At 62.5% G+C, this 22,233-nt stretch overlaps 4 protein-coding genes across 5 annotated transcripts; 1 reads left to right on the top strand and 3 right to left on the bottom strand.

Moving 5' to 3' along the window:
* Positions 1 to 527: 527 nt before the first annotated feature.
* Positions 528 to 1,528, top strand: UCN (urocortin). The gene is made up of 2 exons (XM_071742528.1): positions 528 to 832; positions 1,012 to 1,528. Exon 2 carries the CDS (start codon positions 1,030 to 1,032, stop codon positions 1,339 to 1,341), a length of 312 nt encoding a protein of 103 aa, XP_071598629.1. The 5' UTR covers positions 528 to 832; positions 1,012 to 1,029; the 3' UTR covers positions 1,342 to 1,528.
* Positions 1,529 to 4,617: 3,089 nt separating this feature from the next.
* TRIM54 (tripartite motif containing 54) lies at positions 4,618 to 8,361 on the bottom strand. Its single transcript, XM_071742396.1, has 10 exons — positions 7,724 to 8,361; positions 7,211 to 7,383; positions 6,819 to 6,990; positions 6,634 to 6,729; positions 6,025 to 6,258; positions 5,752 to 5,774; positions 5,502 to 5,626; positions 5,121 to 5,222; positions 4,950 to 4,988; positions 4,618 to 4,771 (listed from the first exon to the last, which is right to left on the bottom strand). Exons 1-10 carry the CDS (start codon positions 7,889 to 7,891, stop codon positions 4,761 to 4,763), a joined length of 1,143 nt encoding a protein of 380 aa, XP_071598497.1. The 5' UTR covers positions 7,892 to 8,361; the 3' UTR covers positions 4,618 to 4,760.
* Positions 8,362 to 8,686: 325 nt separating this feature from the next.
* On the bottom strand, positions 8,687 to 10,890 carry DNAJC5G (DnaJ heat shock protein family (Hsp40) member C5 gamma). The gene is made up of 4 exons (XM_071742397.1): positions 10,673 to 10,890; positions 10,185 to 10,398; positions 9,949 to 10,102; positions 8,687 to 9,389 (listed from the first exon to the last, which is right to left on the bottom strand). Exons 1-4 carry the CDS (start codon positions 10,783 to 10,785, stop codon positions 9,307 to 9,309), a joined length of 564 nt encoding a protein of 187 aa, XP_071598498.1. The 5' UTR covers positions 10,786 to 10,890; the 3' UTR covers positions 8,687 to 9,306.
* Positions 10,891 to 11,398: 508 nt separating this feature from the next.
* LOC139795420 (uridine-cytidine kinase-like 1) lies at positions 11,399 to 22,224 on the bottom strand. Of its 2 annotated transcripts, XM_071742393.1 has the most exons (14): positions 21,933 to 22,224; positions 21,408 to 21,514; positions 21,124 to 21,294; positions 20,636 to 20,707; positions 19,932 to 20,121; positions 19,768 to 19,829; positions 19,369 to 19,385; positions 18,879 to 18,977; positions 13,371 to 13,464; positions 13,210 to 13,272; positions 12,873 to 12,995; positions 12,681 to 12,788; positions 12,447 to 12,603; positions 11,399 to 12,311 (listed from the first exon to the last, which is right to left on the bottom strand). In XM_071742393.1, the coding sequence occupies exons 1-14, from the start codon at positions 22,174 to 22,176 to the stop codon at positions 12,238 to 12,240; spliced, it is 1,581 nt and encodes a 526-aa protein (XP_071598494.1). In that variant the 5' UTR covers positions 22,177 to 22,224; the 3' UTR covers positions 11,399 to 12,237. The 2 variants fall into 2 exon arrangements, with proteins under 2 accessions (XP_071598494.1, XP_071598495.1); XM_071742394.1 differs by lacking the exon at positions 13,210 to 13,272 and having other exon boundaries at positions 11,400 to 12,311.
* Positions 22,225 to 22,233: the final 9 nt, after the last annotated feature.

Raw genomic sequence — 22,233 nt, 5'->3', positions numbered from 1 at the left:
CAGCCCCGGCACACGCAGTGGTTTGACCTCATCACCATGAGCTCTGCCCAGGGCACGGTGCCTCCAGGACAGCCAGGCCATGTGTACCCCACTGTGCCTGTCCGGTGCTGGGGGATGACAGGGGCTGGGGGTGTGTTCCCTCCCTCCCTCCCGCTGCTCTCTGGTGCTACTCGAGGTGGCTGGTGGGCCCAGTGGGGCCCAGGCCAAGGACGCACAGGTCAGCCCACTTCACCGACCTGGTACCACTCACCAGAGCATGGGGGTCAGGACGCTGGGGGGGCAGCCAAGACGCCCCGTGTCCTGGTGTCTTCGTGTTGAGGTAGCCCCGTGTCCTCGTGCCTCCATGTCTCGGTGGTCCCAGTGGTCCCTGTATCGCTGTGTTCCGGTACCTCCGTGTCCCGACCCTGCAGCACCACGGACAGCGGCACCGGGACGGCACCGGGGCGCGGGCGGCTCTCGATGAACTGGGACGGGGGAAGAGGGGGGGCGGCGGTCCACCGGGGGTGTGTGAGGGGGAATCCGGGAGACCTGGCGGCAGAACGCGCCGCGGGTCCCGTTCTGGAGGTCCTGCTAGCACCGGCCCCCCCGCTGCCGGTACTCCTCTACCGCCACCGTCCCGGTGCCCCCCCTCGCCCCTGACCCCTCCCGCCGCCGTCCCGGTGCCACCCCCCACTCCCGCTCCCACGCCGGTGGGTGCCTGCCCGGCGATGACGTCATCCCGAGTTCCCGGTCCTATATAAGCACCGACCGCGCCGCCGGCTCAGCTCCCGCGGGACCGATCGCCTCCGCTCCACCGCCAGCGGCACCTGCTGGGGACGGGACCACGCACCGGGTACGGGACGGTGCGTGGCAAGGCAGCGGGCAGGGGCCGGGGAGGGCTCAGCGCGTACGGAACAGGTGAGGGTGGCCAGGGAGGGGGCCCCGCAGTGGGTGCCGGTGCCACGCTTTCACCCCCCGGGGTTCCCCGGTGCCCTGGTCTCTTCTCGTGGCTCTGAGCCCTCGGCCTCGCAGGTGCGGACGGAGCCGAGGATGCGGAGGGTGCTGCTCACACTCCTGCTGCTTCTCGCCCACCCGCCGTCCGCCGCCCCTCGCCCCGCGCTCCCAGACGGCTCCGTCCCGGAGGCGGCCACCGGGAGCGGGGCCGGAGCGCGGGACCCCCCGCTCTGGTCCCCTCTGGAGCTGCCGGCCGCGGGGCAGTGGCGGGCGCGGCGGGAGGAGCCACCGCTCTCCATCGACCTCACCTTCCACCTCCTGCGGCATCTCCTGCTGCTCGCCCGCGCCCAGAGCCAGCGCGCCCGCGCCGACAGCAACCGCATCATCCTCGACGCCGTGGGACGCTGAGCCCCGAACAGGGACTCCCCGGACCTCCGGGGCTGCGCCGAGTCCGAACACGGCACCGGCACCGAGACCAGGACCAACACAGGGACTGGGCTGCACCTGCCTCAATCTCGGTGTTGGGGCAAGCGCACACGGTACCGGCCCCGGGACGGGCCCGGACGGATTTTGTAATAAAAGGTGGTGGAAACCAGAGGCGTGAGCGAGTGCGGAGCTGGGGGGCGGCCGGGGGTCACCGGGAACAGGGCCGGGCCGGGCTCATGCAGGAGTGGATGAGTAGGCAGCCCCCAGCACGCCAGGCCTGGGGAGGGGGCTGTGTGTCCCGGGGAGGGGGGGGAATGAGCCGTGGCCTCTATGGGGGGAAGGAGCTCTCAGACCTGTGAAGCAAAGGGCACAGAGCAGGGGAAATAAGGGGTGCCTCACCAATGAGAAGGGGGGCAGGGGGGCTGCACCCACCCACAGGTACCCAGGGGGAACCAGAGCTCAGGGTGCAGCAACCCCCAGAGCTGCTGTCAGAGAATCACAACAGCAGTCTGGGGCAGGGGGTGGCTACAGGCTCTTCAGGAGAGGCACAACCACTCTGTGCAGGAGCGCTGGGGGTGACTGTGGGGGGGATCCTCTGTGGAGGGGCTCCTCTGTGGGGACATGGTGCTGCTGAGTGCAGGACCAGAGCAGGGGGTAAGAAGGCAGACACCGTGGTAGAGAATTGGGGGTTTGGACCCTGCATCTAGAGGACACGGGTGAAGACTTCCTCAGCCAGGGTGGGGGTTCAGCCTCCTCGGGAGTAGCCCTGCACCTCATCTTACCATTGGGCTGTTGAAGATGTCCCTGTGCACTGCAGGGGTTGGACTCAGTGGTCCCTTCCCACCCAAACCCTCCTGTGATTTCATGGCAACCTCCCCTATACCTGCTCGAGGGGCAGGACAGGGGCAGTGACAAAGCTCCTGGAAGATCTCAAGAAATAGAAGAAGGCTGAGGTCAGCACTCCCAGGGCAGGCAGGAGCACAGGCAGCAGGTCAGCCCCGGGCCTCATATCAGCCCCTTGCAGTGAATGGTCTGTGGGGGTTGGCAGGAGGCAACAATGAAAGTGCTGAGGCAACCAGGACCTTGTTGGGGATGAACTGAGGAATGGCTGAGGATGGAAGGGGCCTCAGATCTGCTCCAACCCATGCTCAGGGTAGGGACAGCTAGAGCTGTTTCCAGCCTATGTCCATCCGTGTGAAAGTCCACTTGAATGTGAGAAACCTGGGACTGGGAGAGTACTGGCACAAAAGACCCAACAGGAACAGAGCAACTCCCTCCTTGGAGGTGTCAGCACTGGACATGGACCTGGACAACTCACTCCAGCTGATACCACATGAACTGGGACCAGGGGAGCCCCTGAGGCCTTTGACTCCTCAGAACATCTGTGAGGAAGCATCACTGCTGGAGGGGCCACCACCCCTCTGGGCAGCCTGATCTGGGCAACCTTTTTGACCAGCCTCACTGTAAAAAAAGGTTGGGGTTTTTTTAAGGAAAAAAAAAAAATTAAGTGGAATCTCTTGAAGTCCATTTTGACCTCATTGTTTCTGTCCCTGGGCACCAGTGGGAAGAGCCTGGATCCATCTTCCTTCACATGTAAACACACAGATTGGTTTCCCCAAGCCTGCTCCAGCCTCCCCTCCCACATTCCTGAGCTCTGGGGGTCACCAGGGAGCCCTGACTGGCCAGGGCTCTGCACCCACCACCACTGTGGGGATGGGAGGCCTCCCTCTTCACCCCCCAAGCTGCCTGTGTTCATCACCCACAGCCCAGAGTGCTGGTGACCACCTGCATGGGGAGGTCACATTGCTGCCTCTCCAGGCACCACCAGGTGCTTGGTGTCACCACCAGGTTTTGTTGGTGTTGCACTTCATGTCCCTTGGCAGATTCAGCCCTGGGTGAGCCCCACAATGACTCTGGGGACACTCAGGGGCTCCTGGGTTGGTGTCTGCAGGTAAGCACAGCAGAGCCACCCACCAGAACCTGGGAGAAACATGAGGTTAGTCTGGATGTCTTGGGAACCCTTGGTGAGACCCCTAATGGGGAGGGGGGGCGTGAACACAGAGAGGGGGAGATCACAGTCAGGGCTGTGGTGTGCACAGGCAAGGTCCACCCCACCCCGGCACTGCTTGAAGGCAGAGCTGCCACCCATGGGAATTAGCCAGGCTGAGGGACAAGGCCAGTGGGGACCTTACAGGGACAAAGGGAATGTCCTGCCCTAGCAGCTGGAGGGACTGCAGGGAGAGTGAGCCCAGCACGGGCCAGGAGGAAAGAGCTGTGCTGGGCCATGTCCCACGGGGACATGTGGGGGTGTATCCAATGGTGGGCTCAGCACTGGCTCCTTTCGCCCCAGGCAGGGCCCACACTGGGTCTGGATGCCCCAGCCCTGTTTTAAGGGTTCCTGTACTATTGGGAGGAGTTTTTCCCAGTATCCAATGGACATTTCCTTTGTCCCTGCTTGTGTCACCAGATCCTGCACTGTCCCTGTGCCCCAGAGGGGGCTGGATCCAGGACCCTGAGGGGTGTCCTCTCCCCCAGTTGCTCAAGGCTGTTCTCTGTCCCCTCTGTGCCCCCTGCCCAGCTGGTGGTCCCTGCCTGTTTGTTCCCAGGGACCCCAACTGGGCCAGGAACAAGCTGGCAGCAGGGGGGTGTCCTGCTGGCACAGCCTGGGGGCTTCTTGGCTGCCAGAGCACTCCCAGCTTCTTGGACACCCCCCTGGGCCCAGCTGCTCCCCCAGCCCTGGGTTTACAGGGACCTGCCTTTCCTCAAGGGTCCTGCACCCCAGCCCCCCAGGCAGCTCGGGGAGGCCCAGGCTTGCTGCAATGTGTCCAGGTCTGCTGGGGTCTGGGGTCCCAGGGAAGCAGGGGAGGAGGTGGCACCTGGGAATACCCCCACAGTGCAGGGGACCTGCCTAGCCCCAGTCTGGGCCCCACGAGGAGCCTCCCCACCATGTGCATCATCTTCTGCATCAGCCGTGACGCCGTGGTGGCGGAGGACGAGGGGTTGACGTAGTCAGCAGTGCCACCACGCTCCCGGGGGGCCCAGCCCAGACAGGGGGCATGGGCCCTGGCACAGCACGGCCCAGGCTGTGTACTCAGCCAGCTCATCCCTGTTGTTTGCTTGCTGCACCCAGGGGACAGTGCTGCTGCCATGGTGTGGGGCCCAGGGGGAGCTGGGCCCCACTTGCTAAGACTGAGGTGCAAAGCTCTGTCCTGCAGCCCCCAATACCCCCCCAGCCCACAGACCACTCTTGAGACTATGTCCACACTCAGGGTTTAATGTTGGAGTGGAGCAGCTCCGGCCCCTGGGGAGTCAGAGTGCAGGGCTGGGGCTTGGGGGTGGGGGAGACAGGGTCAGGGTCAGGGATGAGCTGGTGGGTGCTGATGCTGCCCCTCAGTGCCGGGTCAGTGCTGACCTGTATGGGAAAATGGTCTCAGCACTGTGCGGTGGGGACCTCAGAACCCCCACCCTGGCCCCTGCATGTGGGGAAACCTGAGGTATGACCCCTAGATCCCCACTGTCCCCAGGAGCTGCCCCACAGCACTCCAGGGCCTGGCCCTGTCCCCCCTCTACTGTCCTGGGGAGGGTCTCACCATGGGGAGAGCTTGCTGGCTTCTGCCTTGGCCCCACGTCTGCACAGGGAAACAAGTGACATACTGGAGCCAGGGACACCCTGGCACACTGCAGGACACGGGTGGCAACACAGCTACAAAGGTGGCCACAGCAGGGCATGGTATAGCACAGCATGGCATGCAGACACTCACCCTCCACAGCTTCGGCCACCTCCAGGCTGTCCAGCCGGTCCTCATCCCCTGCAGCCTCGCTGCCATCCCCAGCTCCATCCACCTCCTCCTCACCCAGTGGCTCTGCGGGTGCAGGGACAGGTCAGCCAGGGCTCCCCCACCGTGGGGACAACCTCTGGGGGGGACAGAATACAGTAGCCTACAAACCCAAGGGGACACAGGGCAGCCCTGATGCTGTAGGGTCTCAGGGCAGTGGCTGAGGGGCCATATGTCCCCATTCCTGTGCACCAAGGGACACATCCCTGTGCAGGGCACAAGGTGTGGGGGATTTCTTCCTGCCTGAGGGCTGGGGCTCTGTGCCCCCCTGCCAAGGCATGGCAAAGCTTGTCCCCATGCTGGCACCTGTCTGGAACTCGATAGTCCTCAGCATCTCAGCCACGTAGTCCACGTTGATGGAGAAGTGGTCCATGTTCTCATATCCAGGCTCCGGGCGGCTGCTCATTGACACCTTGGACATGTCTGTGATCCTGGGGGCAACAGAGTGCAGGAGCTGTGGGGGGAAAGTACCCCCAGACCCCTGTGCCCCCCAGCTCCCTACCCACCACTCTGCCATTGCCCGCATGCCCTCTGCCCTCCTCCAATTCCCACTCACTTTTTCAGGAGCTCCTTGGAGTGCTGGAGAGGAAAACAGGGCAGGGGGAGGTCAGCATGTCCCTGGAGTAATAGAACCCAGGAACCCAGGAGCCAGAAATCCCCCACCACCACAGCCCTACCCGAGCATGTCCCAGGAGCAGCCCCAGACTCTCTGGAGTGACCACTGCTTCTCCCAGCCCTGTAGGGGAGTTCCAACTCCCAGAGGGACCCATGACCCCATCACACAGCTCCAGGAAAGCCCCTGGACCCCCATACCCAGCTCCCCACAGACCTGCAGGTACACGGCCATCTGGGGCTCCTCCATGGCCTGGATAGCTGACTCCACCAGCTTGGAGGAGGCCTCCAGGTGGTCCCCGTACTGCCGGATGAGGCCCCGCACACGCTGCACCTTGGCCTCCTGCTCCTGCACGATGCTCTGCAGCAGCTCCTTCTTCCGCTCCTCCAGGATGCTGCACAGCGCATCGAACCGCAGCCCCAGGTGCTGCTTCTGCCGCCGGCCATTTTCCTGCAGGAGCCTTTGGATCAGGAACACCCCTCATACCCACTGTGGCCCTACTCTGGGCACCTGGCCCCAAAACTGTACACCCTGACCCTGGGACATTCCCCAGCCACACCATGTCCCCAACAATGTCATCTGGACCCAGGGCTGTACATGGTACACAGGGACACCCCAGAGCCCCCCAGTGTCCCCCATCACAGAGGGTGGACCCAGGTCTGTACATGGTACCAAGGAACATCCTACAGTTCCTCCAGTGTCCTCACAATGGGCACCTGGACCCCAGGGCTGTACACAGCACCCAGGGAAAGCCCCAGCCCCACCACAGAGGGACATGGCCCCGGGGTTGTACACAGTGCCCAGGGACACCTCCCAGCCCCCCACCTCGATGGTGTGGCAGATCTCCTCCATCTGGGTGATGATAGCCTGGATGCGGTCGTTCCCCGCCACCAGCATGGCAATGCCATCGCTGAGCTCACTCTAGGAGGGGATGGGACAGGAGGTAGCCGTGAGGGCTGGCTGGGTGGGCAGCACCCCGGCCTCCTTCCCACCACCCAAGGGTCACTCACCTTCTGGCGCTGGTAGACGGCGGGGAGTGGGGCAACCTCGCAGTCCTTGTGGGCCCCAAAGACCTTGCAGAGGGAGCAGGTGGGTGCCTCACAGCGCAGGCAGTAGATGTTGATCCGCTCGTCCTCGTGTTCCTCGCACATGAGGTGCTGCTCAGCCTTGGCGTGCAGGGGCCTGCGGGCAGTGGGGGACGGGCATCGTGGCCCACTGGTGTGCCCGGGCACCAGGGACACCCCTGACCCCAGGGCACACTCCTGAACAGAAGGACACCTCTGGGACACCCCCAACCCCAAGGACACCCCTGACCTTAAGGATGCCCCCAGCCCCGCACGCCCCCTGTCACCCCCTCGCTCCCTCCCCAGTGATGTCCCCCGTGTCCTCCCGGTAACTCCACCTGGCCGACTCCTGTTTGTAGATGTCGATGATGTTCTCCACCAGCAGGTTCCGCTGCAGCCCGTACACCCCGTGCCGGTCCAGCACCACCTCGTGGCGACACGACGGGCACCGGAACCGGCCGCCTGACGGCACCGCGCTGGAGCCCCGCGACTGCCACAGCGGGTTGGAGGCCTTGGTGGGGGTGAGGGGAGAGGGGTCACGGCACCCACAGCAGGCCCTCCCGTAGTCCCCCCGCCCCAGGCTCTGCCCCGCGGGATCCGCTCAGCCCCTTCCTCCCCGCTTCTGTGGCCCTGTGCGAGCACGGACAGGGACACGGACAGGGACAGAGACGGACCCAGACACGACCACGCATAGACACGGACATGGGTATGGACAGGGACATGGCTCCGGTTCCGCCGTGACCGGTCAGTCCCCGCCGGGCCGGGCACGTCTCCCACGGGGTCTCGGCATCTCATTGCGTGGCGGGGGCCTCCCCCACCCTTCCCGGCTGCGGGGCCCAGGGCGGGCGCACCTGGAAGACGTCGTTGGCACACTTTCGGCAGAGGTTGTGCTGGCAAGGCAAGATGACCACGGGCTTGGTGAACATCTCCAGGCAGATGGGGCAGATGAGCTGCTTCTCCAGGCTCTCCATGCTCCGCGCCTCCGCCAGCAGCGGCTTCAGCCCCACCGCGAAGTTCATCGCCGCGGTCCCGGTCCGGCCCGGCCCGGCTCTGTCCACCACGGCCCCGCTTCGGCTCCGGCTGCCCGGTGCCCGCTCAGCCCCGGCCCCGGCCCCGGCCTCGACGAGTGCCGCTCTAATTTTAGCCGCGCCCGCCCCGCCGGGGCCACCGCAGCTGTCGGCAGCGTCGGGTGACACTGAGTCACGGCAGGGCCCACCGTGCCCGGGCCCGCGGCACCGGCTGACCCCAGCACCGGCTGACTTCTGGATCGGCTGAACCCCGGATCTGCTAACTCCCCATCAGCATCAGTTGACCCCCGGAACGGGCTGACCCTGTCACCAGTTGACCCCCAGGACTGGAAAACTCAGGACCGCCTGCACCCCAGGACTGGCTTATCCCATTGGGACCGACTGACACCTGGGATGGGCTCCACAAAGCTCCCCCACCACCTCCCTCCTGGGGAGGACAAGGGACCTTGTCTTGCTGGAGCCTGGGGGGCTGGGGAACAGGGTGGGTGTCACCCATGGAGCCTGCCTCATGTCATCTCCCCAAAGCAGAGGGTGGCAGGGTGCCCAGGAGGGGCAGTGCCAGGAATACCCCTGTCCCACCACTCACCCTGGCACCCTGGCTATATTTAGGGGGTGAGACAGAGCCCCGTGCAGCTGCGGACAGAGGCTGATGCCTGGGCAGTGGGAGGGAAGGGCCAAGGACTCAGTACCCCTGTGGCACCCACAGCACCGCTACCACTGGGAAGAGCGGAGGCTCTGCAGTGTTTGGGCAAGCCCCTGCCAAGACAAAGCCCACACAGAAACATGTCCCCCTCCTGACAACCTTTAATGGTGCCCATAAAACCTGTACAAACCCAAGGAAAGTGCCTGTCCCAGGGGGGCCAGCCCTGCAGGGAGCCTGCCAGCAGCATGGGGCATGGCCAGTGCCCCAGGGCTGTGGCACAGCAGAGGGGAAGGGGGGACACCCCAACCCCATGAGCAGCGTTTGGCACCCATCACCCATCAGGAGGGTCCCCGTGAGGGCGGGCAGGGGGCTCAGCCCAGCCCAGCCCCGAGGTTACAGTGCTAACGGTCTCGGCTACCTCCTGGCGAGCGACAGAGCCCGGCACGGAGAGGGCTCCGCTCGCAGGTGGTGGGGTGGCTGCCAGTGCCTGGCAGAGCAACAGGCAAGGCACTGGGGGTGGGAGCAGTGCTGTGGGCTCCAGCTGCCTCCACCACCAGTGCTGGGAGCCAGGGACATCACCCTGGAGCTCATGCAGGGGCAGAGAAGCCACTGCATTGATGCTGTCCAAATTACCCTGAGATTTCAACCACCCCGAGGCTGAAGAGCCACCCCAGGTGGTGTGACTGGGGTCCCGGAAAGTGACAGTCCTGAAGGAGGATCCGTGCCTGGCGTCCTGGGGGAGACGGTGGGGCTGAGGCCCGCCTCAGGCATCGGTCCTGGTGCTGGCAGCTGGCAAGGGCTCCGGGCCAGCAGGGAGGGGCTGCGCCACAATGGGGACCTGTGGATCTGGAAAAGAAGAGCCATCATGTTCTTCAGCCATGGCTCAGCCCCATCCCATGGTGCTGCTTAGCACAGGTCTGGGAGGTCCCAGAAGGCTCCCCCAACCCAAGGCTCCCAAATATCTAGCCAACACACAGCCACCAGAGCCCTCCACCCCACCGAAATCTCCAAAAGTGACCTTGTGGCAGTCCCCAGAGACACCAGCATGGCCCATGCCCAGAGATCAGAGCCACCCTGGAGCATGCTGTTGTTCCCACACTCCACACCCTGGAGGACATGAGCCTAAGTGTCTCAGCCACAGGCTCTTTCTTGCAGGAGCTTTGGGGAGCCCAGGGGGAAGAGAAGGAGAAGGCATACCCAGGGCCTGGGGGAGGTTCCCTCCACCACCACCACCAGCACAGGTCCAAACACCAGGGATTGGCTGTTAAGCCTGAGACACAGCTAAATTCAACCTGAGCCTCAAGCTGGGGCTCCAACCCCCCTATGAGATGATATGGGGGAAGTCCCCAGAAAGCCAGGTGGTCTCAGCCACTAGGGCAGGAGGGATGCAGGCAGCCCAACTCACCAGCGTCCTCTGCACGCATCTGTGCCTCCAGGTCCTTGGGGTCGACGTACTTGTAGGACTCATCCTCCTTAGGTGGGCAGCAGGTCCCGCAGCAGAAGAAGCAGCAGCAGCAGCAGCAGCAGCAGGTGAGAGCACCGCAGCACAGCACCAGGGCCTGCATGGAGGAGACAGCTGCCCCGTGAGACCCCCGGCAGCCCCCCCAGCCCTGCTCGGTGGGAAGGAGGGGCTGAGCTCACCTGGAACCACCACTTGGACATAAGAAAGTAATGTTTGACAGCATCGTTGCCGAACTGCTCAGCCACGTAGAGGCCCAGCGAGCCGTACTGGTCGTAGAGCTGGCGTTTGTCCGGGTCACTCAGCGTGGCGTGGGCGCTGTTGATCTCCTTGAAGCGCTCGGCTGCCGCTGGGTCATCAGGGTTCTTGTCCGGGTGGTACTTGAGAGCCAGTTTCCTGCGGGCACGGCGGGGAGGATGGCACCGGCACCAGGAAGGACCCCGCGCACCGGGACCCCGGGATAGGAGCCGGAGGGTCCCCGCGCACCGGGACCCCAGGAAGAGCCCCACACATCGGAACCCCGTGATGGGACAGGAACGGGATCCCCAATCCCCACTACCCCAACCTCGGACCGGCTCCGCCGCCCCGGTCCCTCCCCGCCTGCCTAGCCCGACCCGGCCCGCGCCGGGCCGGCCGGTTCCCCTCCCGCGGCCCGGCCGGGCCCCGGTACCGATAGGCCTTCTTGATCTCCTCGGGGGAGCTGCCCTTCTGCAGGCCCAGGACGCGGTACAGGCTCTCCCCAACCCGGGACAGCTTTCGCTGCGGCCGCCCGGTCTCCGCCATGGCGAAGGGTTCGGAGGGTACGGGGGCGGCACCGGCACTGCCCGGCCCGGCCCGGCCCTGCCCCGCGCCCGCCGCCGCTTCCGCCTGCTCCCGTCCCTGCCTATGCGCAGGCGCCAGGAGCCGGCACCCCGCATCCCTCTGGAACTACTCGGAACCCTCCCCGGCGCTCCGGGACGGGAGCGAGCAGACACCCCGCAGACTGCCCCAACATCCCCCATACCGCACGGATACCCCCATCCCCTCCCCCTGGTACGCGGTGACACCCCCATAGTGTACCCCCCGCACCCTCGGCGGCACCCCATCACACCCCCCCCGATATGTGGTGACATCCCCATGGCACCCAGACACTCAGTGACACTCCCGGTACGAGGTGACACCCCAGCACCCGCCCCCAGTACAGTGAATTGCTTCCGCATTGGGTGACACCCCTATCACACACCCCAGCAGCCCCCGGTATGCGGTGACACACGCAGCACGCACCCCCGGGGCACGGGGACATCCCTACCGCACAGCCCCACACTCGGTGACACCCCCAGCACTCCCCTTCTCCCGGGGACACCCCCGCAGAGGCGCAAACTCCCCTGCCCACCCCGTACGAGGCGGCAGCTCCGGGTCCCGCTGCTCCTTTATTGGGGTAAAAAATGAAGGCGAGGGGGCAGCGCCCGGAGACGGCAGCCAGCAAGGAGGGCCCTGGCCCCCCAGAGCCCTCTGAGGGGACACGTGGCCGCTGCTGCCCTTCAAAGAACCTGAGCAACAAGGAGGGCAGGGGTGGGGCCGGGGGAGGGACAAGGGGCCGGGGGGGGGGGAGCCGGGGGGATCCCCGGGACGGCCCCCTTAAAGCGTTTGAATGTCAAACCCGAGGATGCGGGCAGCCCCTGTCCCCCGGCACGGGAAGGGCATGGAGTGTGGGATGGGGGGACACGGTGGCTCCTTCAGCAGAGCCCCCGTCCCTGATGTTGTTCAGTTGCCGGCCCCGCTGGGGGGCCGCTGCTCAAAATAAATACAATAAATACAGATTCCAGCCAGGGAGCCTGCCCAGCCCCCCACTGGGGCCCAAGGGGAGCCTCCAGGGGACCAGACCCTGTCCCTCTTCCCCCCCCCCCCCCAGGAGAGAGGGTGACCGGCCCCTCAGGAAACGCACCACAGGGAGACCACCGCTCCCCCTACAGGCACAGCTGGCCCAGGACATAGAGGCAAGTCAGTGTGGTGGGGGCAAGGAAGACCCCCTCTTCTCTGGGCTGCATGAGACGCCATCCCTCCCTCCCCACCTTTGTGGGGGGGTTAGCCCCCAAGGGCTGAATGGGGAGAACTGGCAGCGAGGGTCTTGTCCTGGGGGGCCATGCTGTGGGTGGGTGGGCGGGCAGGCACAGCAGCTCGGAGCCCCTTCAGGGGGCAGAGGTGGGGGGACCAGCCCTGTAGCCAGCCTGGGCAGTGGCCCCATGGCCAGCCAGCTCAGCAGTGCGTGCCATCGCTCTCACACCAGGCAGAGGGCCCGTCAGTGCCGAAGTATCTGTCCCCAAAATTACCTGTAGGATGAGGGGACAGAATGAGACAATGGCAGCACCATCCCCATCACCATCCCCCTCCACCAAGGCCCTCAGTATGTCTGTGAGGTACCAGGTGAGGGGTGGTGAGGCACAGCCCACCATGCCTGCCCTCACCAATGCCTGGGATGATGTGGAACTCCTCGTTGATCCGCTTGTCCACGGCGGTGGTGATGATGCGGACGCGGGGAAAGGCATAGGCCACAGAGTGCACCCCCATCTCTGCCATCAGCAGCGACAGCAAGAAGATCCTGTCCTCCTGGACATCATGGTCCTGTGGTACAGAACCATGAGAGCCTGGCTGGCACCAGTAGGGCCACATACCCCCCACCCACCGCCCCAGCCCCTCACCAGCAGGACGCGCACGGCCATCATGGCAGCGGCGCCGGTGGACACGGTGCTGTCCATCAGGATGACGTAGTCCTCGCTGATCTCCTTGGGCAGCCGCAGGTAGTGGAGCTGCAGAGGAAGGAGAGGTGGTCAGTGGGCACCCCCCCTGCGGGGCTGGGGGCTGCACACCGGGGTGGCAGTGGTCACCCTCACCTCGGGCTCCCCTGTGTCATGGTTGGTCTGGATGAGGATCTTGCCCAGGCGGATGTCTTTGCAGACCGCAGTCAGGGCCTGTTCCATCGTCTCCCCTGCACGCAGGATGGACACGCCGGTGATCTGGGAAGGGAACACGTTTGCTGGGGAGGTGCAGGAGTGCTGTGCGGGGGAGGCAGCTGCTCCGGTGAAGCTCCTGAGGTCCCAGGTCCCCCCAAGAGTGGGGACAGCTCCACCGAGCTGGCTGTCCAAACCAGGATGGACCTCAGGAGCCACGAGATCTTCCCAGCCCAGGACAACCCGAGATAGGTGGGAAGGGGCCAGAACAAGGTCTCACCCTCTGCCTGTGGAACCGCTTCCCTTCATACGTGGTCCCCTGGGGCGTCTCCACAGTGACTGACTGCAGAAAGGGGAGGAAGGAGTGGGGACATAGCCGGGGGCTGCACGGCCAGGGGGCTCAGGGGGAGCCATGGCTGTGGGTGAGGAGTGGGCGCTCACCTTCAGTGGCAGGAAGGAGAGGGCGTGTTCAATCAACAGCCTCATCAGGCGCTTGGAGTAGAAGATGAACTCATCCCTGGTGGTGTCCTTGTTCCTGCGTGGGGGGGAGGACAGGCATGAGAGGGGCAAAGCGCTGGTCCAGCCCCCAGCATGACATGGGCTGCAGGGGAGGGCCAGCAGGAACCCAGCAGTGCCCAGGAACCTGGGGGAGATGGCCACTAATCACTACTCCTAATCAATCACTCAAGGTTGCTACTAATCAATATTTTGGGGGTTGCTGAAGACCGCAGGTGCTTTCTAGAAAGGACCACATGGTCCAGCAAGGTGCCCAGCTCCCTATAAGGGAGGGACATAAGGCCTGCAGGAGGTCTCACAGGCAGGATGGAGTTGAAGGACACCAGACTGTGCTGCTCAGTGTCTGCCTGGGACACTGGAGAGCTCACGGGGGCTGCCCCAGACAGCGACAGGAACAAGGGCCACAGCGCCAGGGAGGGCTTGGCCACTGCAGTCACAGCTTGGAGCAGCCACACACCCTGACCCCCAGGCATGGCATGAAGGCTGGCACAGATGCATACATGGCATTACCTGCTCTGAGCACAGCCTTTAATCGCTGCTCAGCCTCTGCCAGGGGATTTGCAGCGCTGGAGATTTAGGACTTAAGAGAGCACATGGAAAGAGCCAGGAGCAAACTGGGGATGGGAGCAGCAGAACATGGGGCAGCACCACCGATTCTCGGGGCAAGAGAACCTCGGGAGCAGGTAATAAGTGTTTTGCACAGCTGGGACAGAGCACAGCAGGGCAGGACAGTCAGCTCGGAGCACCTCAGAGTGCTCAGAGCACCTTGGGGTGCAGAAGACCAGATGGCACCATGGCCAAGAGCTCCTGGATTCCCTGGTACCAGTAATGGGAAAACATGATGTGTCCTCAACCCCTCACCATTTATGTACCAAGTTAGAGAAAAAATGCTGCCAGGAACTAGCCAGGTTGTTAAAGACCAGCCTGATCTCACCACAGCACTGAAGTGCTGGGGGCAACAAGAAAGAAAGTCAATATAGAACAGAGTAAAAGCACGATGGGACTAACTCACAGGAACCCTCCCTTCTCCTTCAGGAGGGTAAGGCAAACTGTGGGAGCTGGGCACAGGCCAGAGGGGGAAGAGGCTTCTCTCGTTGGGAGGGTTTGGACCACCAACACGCACCCGTGTCACAGGCTGACTCGTTCCTCACACAAGGATATGACTGCAGGGAACCCTGCGTGTGCTGCAGCACAGCTCACACAGCATGGGGACACAGCATAGACTGTCCCCACCCCATGGGAACCAGAGCAGCTCCTCCAGCACTGCCCGCAGCAAGAGGTCACTCAGCAGAAGAAGTAAATTCTGACACACACTTGAGGTTCGAAACGTGACCACGAAGAACCCACCTGCATCTCGCTGACCGCCATGGCCCTTGCCCCTGTGCCCCTTGCAGTCAGTGGCTACTTTGGCAGAAGTCAGTAGCAAGTTCTAAGTGACATTTTACTGCAGAAGTGTCAAGAAAAAGAACCCAGTTTAAGGACACCAAAGGACAGAAGTTACCAAGAGGTGGCTGAAGTCAGCACTCACCCCCAGCCAGCGCAGCCTGCACGTGGCCCCAGTCTTTTCTGGCAAGCACGAGACACAGAAGAGCCCTGCAGACATCTGCCAGTCTCCAGATGGAAGAGGTAGAACTGGCAATGGTCCAGAAGAACCAGAAGGATATATTTTTACTCCATATTTTAAGACATCATCTGCCACTTCTCATGTCTCCCCACGATGACAGACAGCCCAGCCAACAGTGCTCAGGAAAAGGATCAACAGTTGCCACTTCTCCAAGGTATTTTTGCAGCCAGACCTGGGCAGCCTGCACCCCAGTGCTCCACAGCAACCAGAAAACCCCACTGATGTGGACAATGGACATGTCCATCAGGCCCAGGGACAGAGCACTCCCAGAAATTCAGAAAATTAAGTTTGGGTCTGGAAGGAACAGAAGCCCTTCCTACAGCTTGTCAGCATGGGCTGTCAACACACAATCAGCCATGGGTGGGCTTCATCCACATAATCACCCACAGGTAGGCTTTCACCCATGGGTGGGCTTCACCCACACTATCAGCCATGGGTGGGCTGCACAAGATCATCCAGAGCAGGTTTAGAAACTGCAAGTGTGGGAGCTGGCAGCAGCCCTGCCTCCATGGACAGGATCTCCCTGTCACCCTAAAAAGCTCTGCACCTTCCCTGTCAGCCCCAGGGGTGGTCTGCCACGGACAGGGGTGGTTGGCCACCCCAGCCAGACCCTGACCAGGTGTGACAGGCCTCTTGGTGCTCCCACAGAGACAGGTCCCTCTGCAACCACCAAAAGGCATCCTCGGGATGGAGATGCATCCTTGGTCCCTGCACCAAAAGGGCCTCCCTTGTCATGCAGGTATGAAGACAACCAAGAAGTTCCTCACCCAGGAGACACGAACACTGACAGGTTTCGTGTCCCAACAACCTTCTCTGCAGCTGGCAATGTCTCAGCACATGGGGAGTACCTGGCTCTGCCCTTCGCTGCTGCCAGAGGCTTCCCCAGGGCAGCCCCAGCACTGGGCAACACGTCCTGGCAGGGCACGAAGTCCAAAGACTCAGGACAGAGCTTACACAGAGGCTGTGCCGTGAACTTCCCGGAGCCTCGCAATGAGGTAGGTCCTGGGGAGCAAGTGGTGGGAAGGAAATGTGTTCTACTGAGACAGAGAGAGCCCCAGGTGCTCCAGGGATGCTGGGGGACAGAAAGGACCTTCCAGGAGTGTGTCTGTGCCACCAAATACTCCTGTTGCCTCCAGCAACGTGGATGCAATCCCAGAGCATCTTGTAAGTTGGAAGATATAACCCACACCCATATCACACTGTCTGTTCTCAGCCTGATCATCAATAAAATCATTCACCCACTCTCATGCAGGACTCTTTCTTCAGTTTCCGCCTCTCCACAGAAAAGTGCTCTGGAAGCCAGCCCACCCCAAGCTGCCACACCAGAATCCGCTGTGGCTGTACCTGGCAAGATGCCCATCTGCTGCCCCAGCACAATGCTGCTGGGGGGCTCTCAGGGACAGCCACCAAGGCACAGAGGAGCCCCCAGTCCTGAGGGTGTGATGCTGTCCAGCAGCAGCCAGTCAGGATCACCCCAGGATCACAACCTGGCTCCAAGGGAAAGTCTGGATGGAAGGAGTGAGGCTGGGGGGGATCCTGGCTCACAGCTCTCTGGTGCATCCTTGCACACCAGGATTGGTGCACAAGGCACTGTGGCAGCAAAAGGGAGGACGGGGCATGGGGTCTACCAAGACACAGAATTTCGGAGGCTCAGGGAAATGTGAGCAGTGGGGAGCAGAGCTCAGGAGGAGGGAAGCCCAGAGCCTTGAGCACAAGGACAACTCCACTCCAAAGCACTCAGGCATGGCCAAGTGTTAGCTACAAGCCCCAGCAGTACAGGCTGCCCTGCTTCTACCCAACACTAAACCTGCAACCAGGGAAGTTCCTCAGCTTGGAACAGTATCACTCCAGGGTTGAGAGCCCCAGGACAAGAGGGGGTGGCTGAGAGGCCAAGTCAACACCCCTCATAAATGTGGCATTCTTCATTTTCCACCCAGAAGAGGCAAAGTCCACCTCCCGCAGCCAGAGGCACAGCCTGGGATCACACTGCACCGAGTGATCCCCTCCGTCCCTGGGGCAGCAGAACAAACTCCCAAGTCTAAGCAGATTAAGGTTATTAGGGGCTCATGGCATGAAGCCAGAGGCACCAGAGGCAGAAGGACACAGAATTCAGGAAGGAACATGGGATGTGCACCAGCAGACGGGAGAGGATTCGGTGCTGTCATTCCTGGACCTGCCCTGGGCACTGCTGATGGATCAGCCCAGGTTCATGCCCATCCCAGAGCAGCACACACCAGCACAGTGCTGTGAAGAGAATGGGAGAAACCGGAGGTCCAAGGTTTATGCAGGAGCCTTTGAGCAGGGATGGGCACAAAGACTTGGCACTGATCCCTGCCTGCTGCAAGGGAATGCTGCTCCTCTGCATGAAACCACATCCTGTCTCTGGAGGGGCAGTTCCCGGATCTCCTGTCCAACTTCATCCACCACTGAGCACACAGAGCCAGAGAACCCAGCTCAGGCCTCAAAGAAGACAGAGCATGGGAGCAAGGAGACACTGTAGGGACATGGCCAAACATGCTCCATAGTTCCCTTGGATGGATCAGAACTCAGAACTACCATAGGTCCAGAGCCTTGGGGGGAGGTATGGGCACTCCAGACACTGGATGAGGTCTGCCTGGAGCACATCATCCAGTGACGGCCATCAGTGCCCAGTGAAGGACATCATGGCCCAGCCTTCTACTATGATAAAGTGCCTCTGGAGCCATCACTCCCGCAGGGAGGAGCCTGGAGCAGGAAACTCTGCTTCCCAGGAGGTGGCCATGAGCTTCAGCCCCTAGCCCCACACACAGGTGCAGAAGAACCGTGCTGGGCTCAGCATCCCTATTCTGCTCCACAACCTGGTGAAGGAAACCCATGCAGAGTCTGAGAGCTTCTGCAGCCCCAGTAATGAGGAACATCTCAGTGGTCCCACCAGATTCGGGTTCTTGACCTTACACTAGCACTACTGTCACCTGGAAAAAAGGAGCATTGGAGGGGAATGACAAGGTCAAGTGAGCTGCATGGAAGCAGCAGCCTGGGTCCCCTCTGCCTTCTGGTTCTAAAGCCAAGTGTCCTAGGAGAGGGGCAGCATGGGCATCTGTGCCACCAGCACTGCACCCCTGTGCCACTAACACTGCACCCCTGCTCCAGTGAGAGCAGAACCAACCACTGTCCTTCCCAGTGCAAGAGAAGCCTGCACAGGGCTCAAAAGTCAACCCAGAGCAGATGCACCAAGGTCTTGTCACCAAAAAAGTGTGTATAAAAGCCAACTCTGCTCAGCAGTTCTACTCCAAGAACACAACAACACCTGAGGGCTGGAGCAGCTCTGCTCTGGAGCCAGGCTGAGAGAGTTGGGGGTGTTGAGGCTGGAGAAGAGAAGGCTGCAACAGGGAGACCTTAGAGCACCTTCCAGTGCCTGAAGGGACTCCAGGAAAGTGGGGAGGGACTTGGGACAAGGGCCTGGAGGGATGGGACCCTGCGAGGGGGAAGGGTTTCCAGCTGGGAGAGGGGAGATGGAGAGGAGATCTTGGGCAGGGAGGGAGGGAGGGAGAAATTCCTTGGGGTGAGGGTGCTGAGCCCCTGGTTGCCCAGGTTGCCCAAGGAAGCTGTGGCTGCCCCATCCCTGGCAGTGTCTCAGCCCAGGTTGGATGGGGCTTGGAGCCCCCTGGGCTGGGGGAGAGGTCTCTGACCATGGCAGGGGGGGCACCGGGGGAGCTTTGAGGTCCCTTCCAACTCAAACCAGTTTAGGGTTCTGAGTCCCTAAAGGAGGGAGGAGGAGGTTCTGCAGCGTGTCCCCGCAGAAGGAAAAGCAGAGGGTCCCCAGGTCCTACCTGATGATGGTGTGCATGCCCCGCACCTGCGGCGTGTTCTCCAGGACACTCAGTGTCTTCGGCAGTGGCTGTCCTTGGTGGGCAGAGGCCAAGGCTGCCCTGCAGCGAGGACACAGAGGTCACACAGAGCCCTCCAGAGTAGGACACAGCATCAAGCTCAGCCTTCCCACACCAATCCTTCAGAAAGCCTCAAGTCTAGTACCAGGTACAAGATGCCAAAGCAGCACCAGCTTTGGCTGGTGGGACAAACCTCCCCCAACCACAACCTCACTGCCAGCTGCCTCCCACACACAAGCTGCTGTAGCTCCATGGTGTCCCCCAGGATGGGGGCCCAAGTGCCCTGGAGATCAATTAAGTCCCAGAGAACAGGGACTCTGCAGGGCATTTTTCCCGCAGATGGGAGCAGCCTGGGGCAATCTGATGTAGAGGACACAGAGGGGGGCTGTGCTGGCAGCCCCCAGCCCCACTGCCCAGGCAGAACCCCACTTACCTGACAGTGATCTCACGCTGGGCAGGAGAGCACAGTCACCCAGTATGGGAAAGAGAGGAAGAAAGAACACACAGTCACTGCACTGGTCCTTCAGAGACACCTTGGGAAGCCCCCAACCCAGGCAGCCCCCATCCCAGGCAGCCCCCACCCCTTCTCCAGAGGCTGAACAGAGCAGGAAAACCAGCGCTGGGCACAACTGGAGGTATGGGCAGGCTGCTGGGGTGCTGCCCCCAGACCTATCCCCATGTCCCCAGCCCCCATGTCACAGCTCTGTCTGCCCCAGGAGCTGCACTGGAACCTTGGCAAGGAGAGAGCCCGGGACCCGTTGGGTGCTCCAGGAGCATGGGGCTGGGCACAGCCTCATTTGTCCTCCCAGCAGCACCATCACCCACAGCTCACCTTCTCCAGCTGGCTGTGCACGTGCTGCACAATGAGGTCCAGGGCCACAGAGTTTTCCCCACCTGATGGGAAAGGGGAGAGGCCGGGTCAGACGTGGGCTGACCCACACCCACCCCAGGACAGAGGGGTGGGGGTCGGGGCTGGTTAACCTGATGAGGCCTCACCCCTGGGCACCACGATGTCGGCGACCTGCACGGTGGGCTCGATGTACTGCTCGAAGGCCGGCTTGACGAACTTGTTGTATTGCTTGATGACTCCCACAATGTCGCGGCCGCGCTCCATGATGTCGCGCTGCAGCCGCCGCACCAGCCGGATGTCGGAGTCCGTGTCCACAAACACTTTCATGTCCAGGAGCTGGAAAACTGGGAGGGGTGAGCACCCCCTATGCAGCCCCCCCTCACCTGCCGCATTCCCTTCGCCCACAGCCCATCCGGGTGGGAACCCAGCAATGACATCCAGCACTCCCTCCCCTGGAGCCTCCAACACAAAGGCACCAAGGCCCAGGTCCCACCACCCCATGTCTTGGAATCATAGAATGAATCACAGAATGGCTTAGGTTGGAAGGGACCTTAGAGATCATCTCCTCCAACCTCCCTGCCATGGGCAGGGACACCTTTCATCCAGCCCAAGTTGCTTTAAGCCTCATCCAAACTGGGCTTGAACACCTCCAGGGAGGGGGCAGCCACAGCTTCTCTGCGCACTCTTCTCCTAATGAAGAACTTCTTCCTAAAACTAAACGTCTTAAAACTAAACTTCCTAAAAAGAACTTCTTCTTCTTCAGTCTAAACCTCTTCTTCAGTTTAAAACCAATTCCCCTTGCCCTGTGGACTCCAGGGAGAGGCCACCAGCCGCAGCAGGCAAGCGATACCTTCAGCAGCTCCTTGTTGGCAAAAGCCAGGATCCCTTCAAAGACGATGACGTTGGCTCCATATACTGTTTTCTGTGGGCAGAGAGGAGATGCACTCATCCTGCCCCCCTCCCAGTACATGGCACAAACAGTGCCCTGACCCACACCAACCCCCATAACCATCCCACAGCACCCAGCCCTTCAGGAACATTTTTTTTTCAGCCCTGCACTCAGTACTCTAGCCCTGATGCACAACCCGGAGCCCCAAACCTCCCGGCAGCCCCATCCTTCCTGCACCCCTCCAAGCTCTGCCATTGTCCCCGAGCTCTGCAGTGGCCCTGTCTCCACCCCCAGCTCTGTGTCCCTATGCTCCCCCCCCTGCCCCTACACCCCCAAGCCCCCACACTGACCCTCCCAAACTTGATGGGCCCCAGCCCCTCTCTACCCCTGCCCCACAGGCCCAGGGGCTCCCCCCACAGCACCCAGCCCCTCTCCCCTGCAGCACCCACCCACTCGCGGCGGCGGCTGTGCGTGGTGAAGTCATACACTGGCACCTTCACGCTCTTGCCCTTCTTGAGCTTGCGGAGGACGCTGACAAGCAGCTCGAAGTCGAAGGCATCGGGGTGGTCGAAGTTGTAGTCACTGTGGGCTGCCAGCGCCTGCTGCCCCTCATCCAGCACCTGCGGGTGCCAGCACCACTCAGCACCGTGACGGGCCCCCCATCCATGGGCACCATCACTGCTCAGCATCACGCCAGCCCCCTCCCAGAACCATGGCCACCCCAGGCCTTTACTTTGTAGAAGGAGTCCATGGAGAGCAGCACGACCCAGGGCACATCCAGCGCCTCGATGATCCGCGTTGCCACTGTCGTCTTGCCCGAGGCGCTACCACCACACAGGCCTGAGGACAAGCGGGTCGTGGCACCGTGGTGCTCCTGGCACAGCCCCCATCCCAGCTCCACCATTTCTCTTTCTGGTGGACCATCCCGGTTCCAGCCCTGGCCTTGGCCCCATCACTTCCCCTGACACAGCTCGAGGCCTGGCTCCATGAACTGCCCAGTTCCAGCTCCATCCCTCCCCCAGCCCAGTCCCTGGTTCTGGCCCCAGTTCTAATTCAATTTCAGACCCAGCTCTGGTCTCAGTCCCATAATTTCCCCAGCTCCAGCTTCATCCCTTCCCCAGCCGCTTTCCCGTCCCGGCTCCACCCCTCCCGGTGCCGGTCCCGATCCTATACCCGGCTCCATCCATCCATCCACCCATCCATCCCTGTCCTTCCCGGTCCCATCCCCGGTCCCACCCCTCTCGGTGCCGGTGCCCACCGATGACGAAGGCCTCGTCCACGGGCGCTCCGGTCTCGCTGTACCAGGGCGGCCGTCCGGCCGTGTAGATGGTCCGTTTGCTGGTCCGCAGCAGCGGCGGCTCCGGTTTGCACTGGCTGGCGGTCCGCCGCCGCGGGGCCGGGGCAAGCGGCAAACGGCTCAGCAGCGAGCCCAGCGGACCGGGACCGGAGCCGCGCTCGGGGCCCACCGCTCCCCACCTCTCCTCCGCGCCCGCCGTCGCCATCTCCCCGCGCCGGGCCGGGCGGGCCAGGCCGCGGGGGCTGCCGGGACCGGCCCCGCC

The sequence above is a fragment of the Heliangelus exortis genome, chromosome 3 (assembly GCF_036169615.1).
Source record: "Heliangelus exortis chromosome 3, bHelExo1.hap1, whole genome shotgun sequence".
NCBI classification, from domain to species: domain Eukaryota; kingdom Metazoa; phylum Chordata; class Aves; order Apodiformes; family Trochilidae; genus Heliangelus; species Heliangelus exortis.
Note: the sequence above shows the minus strand (reverse complement) of the source record. Positions and strands in the feature narration are given on the sequence as shown.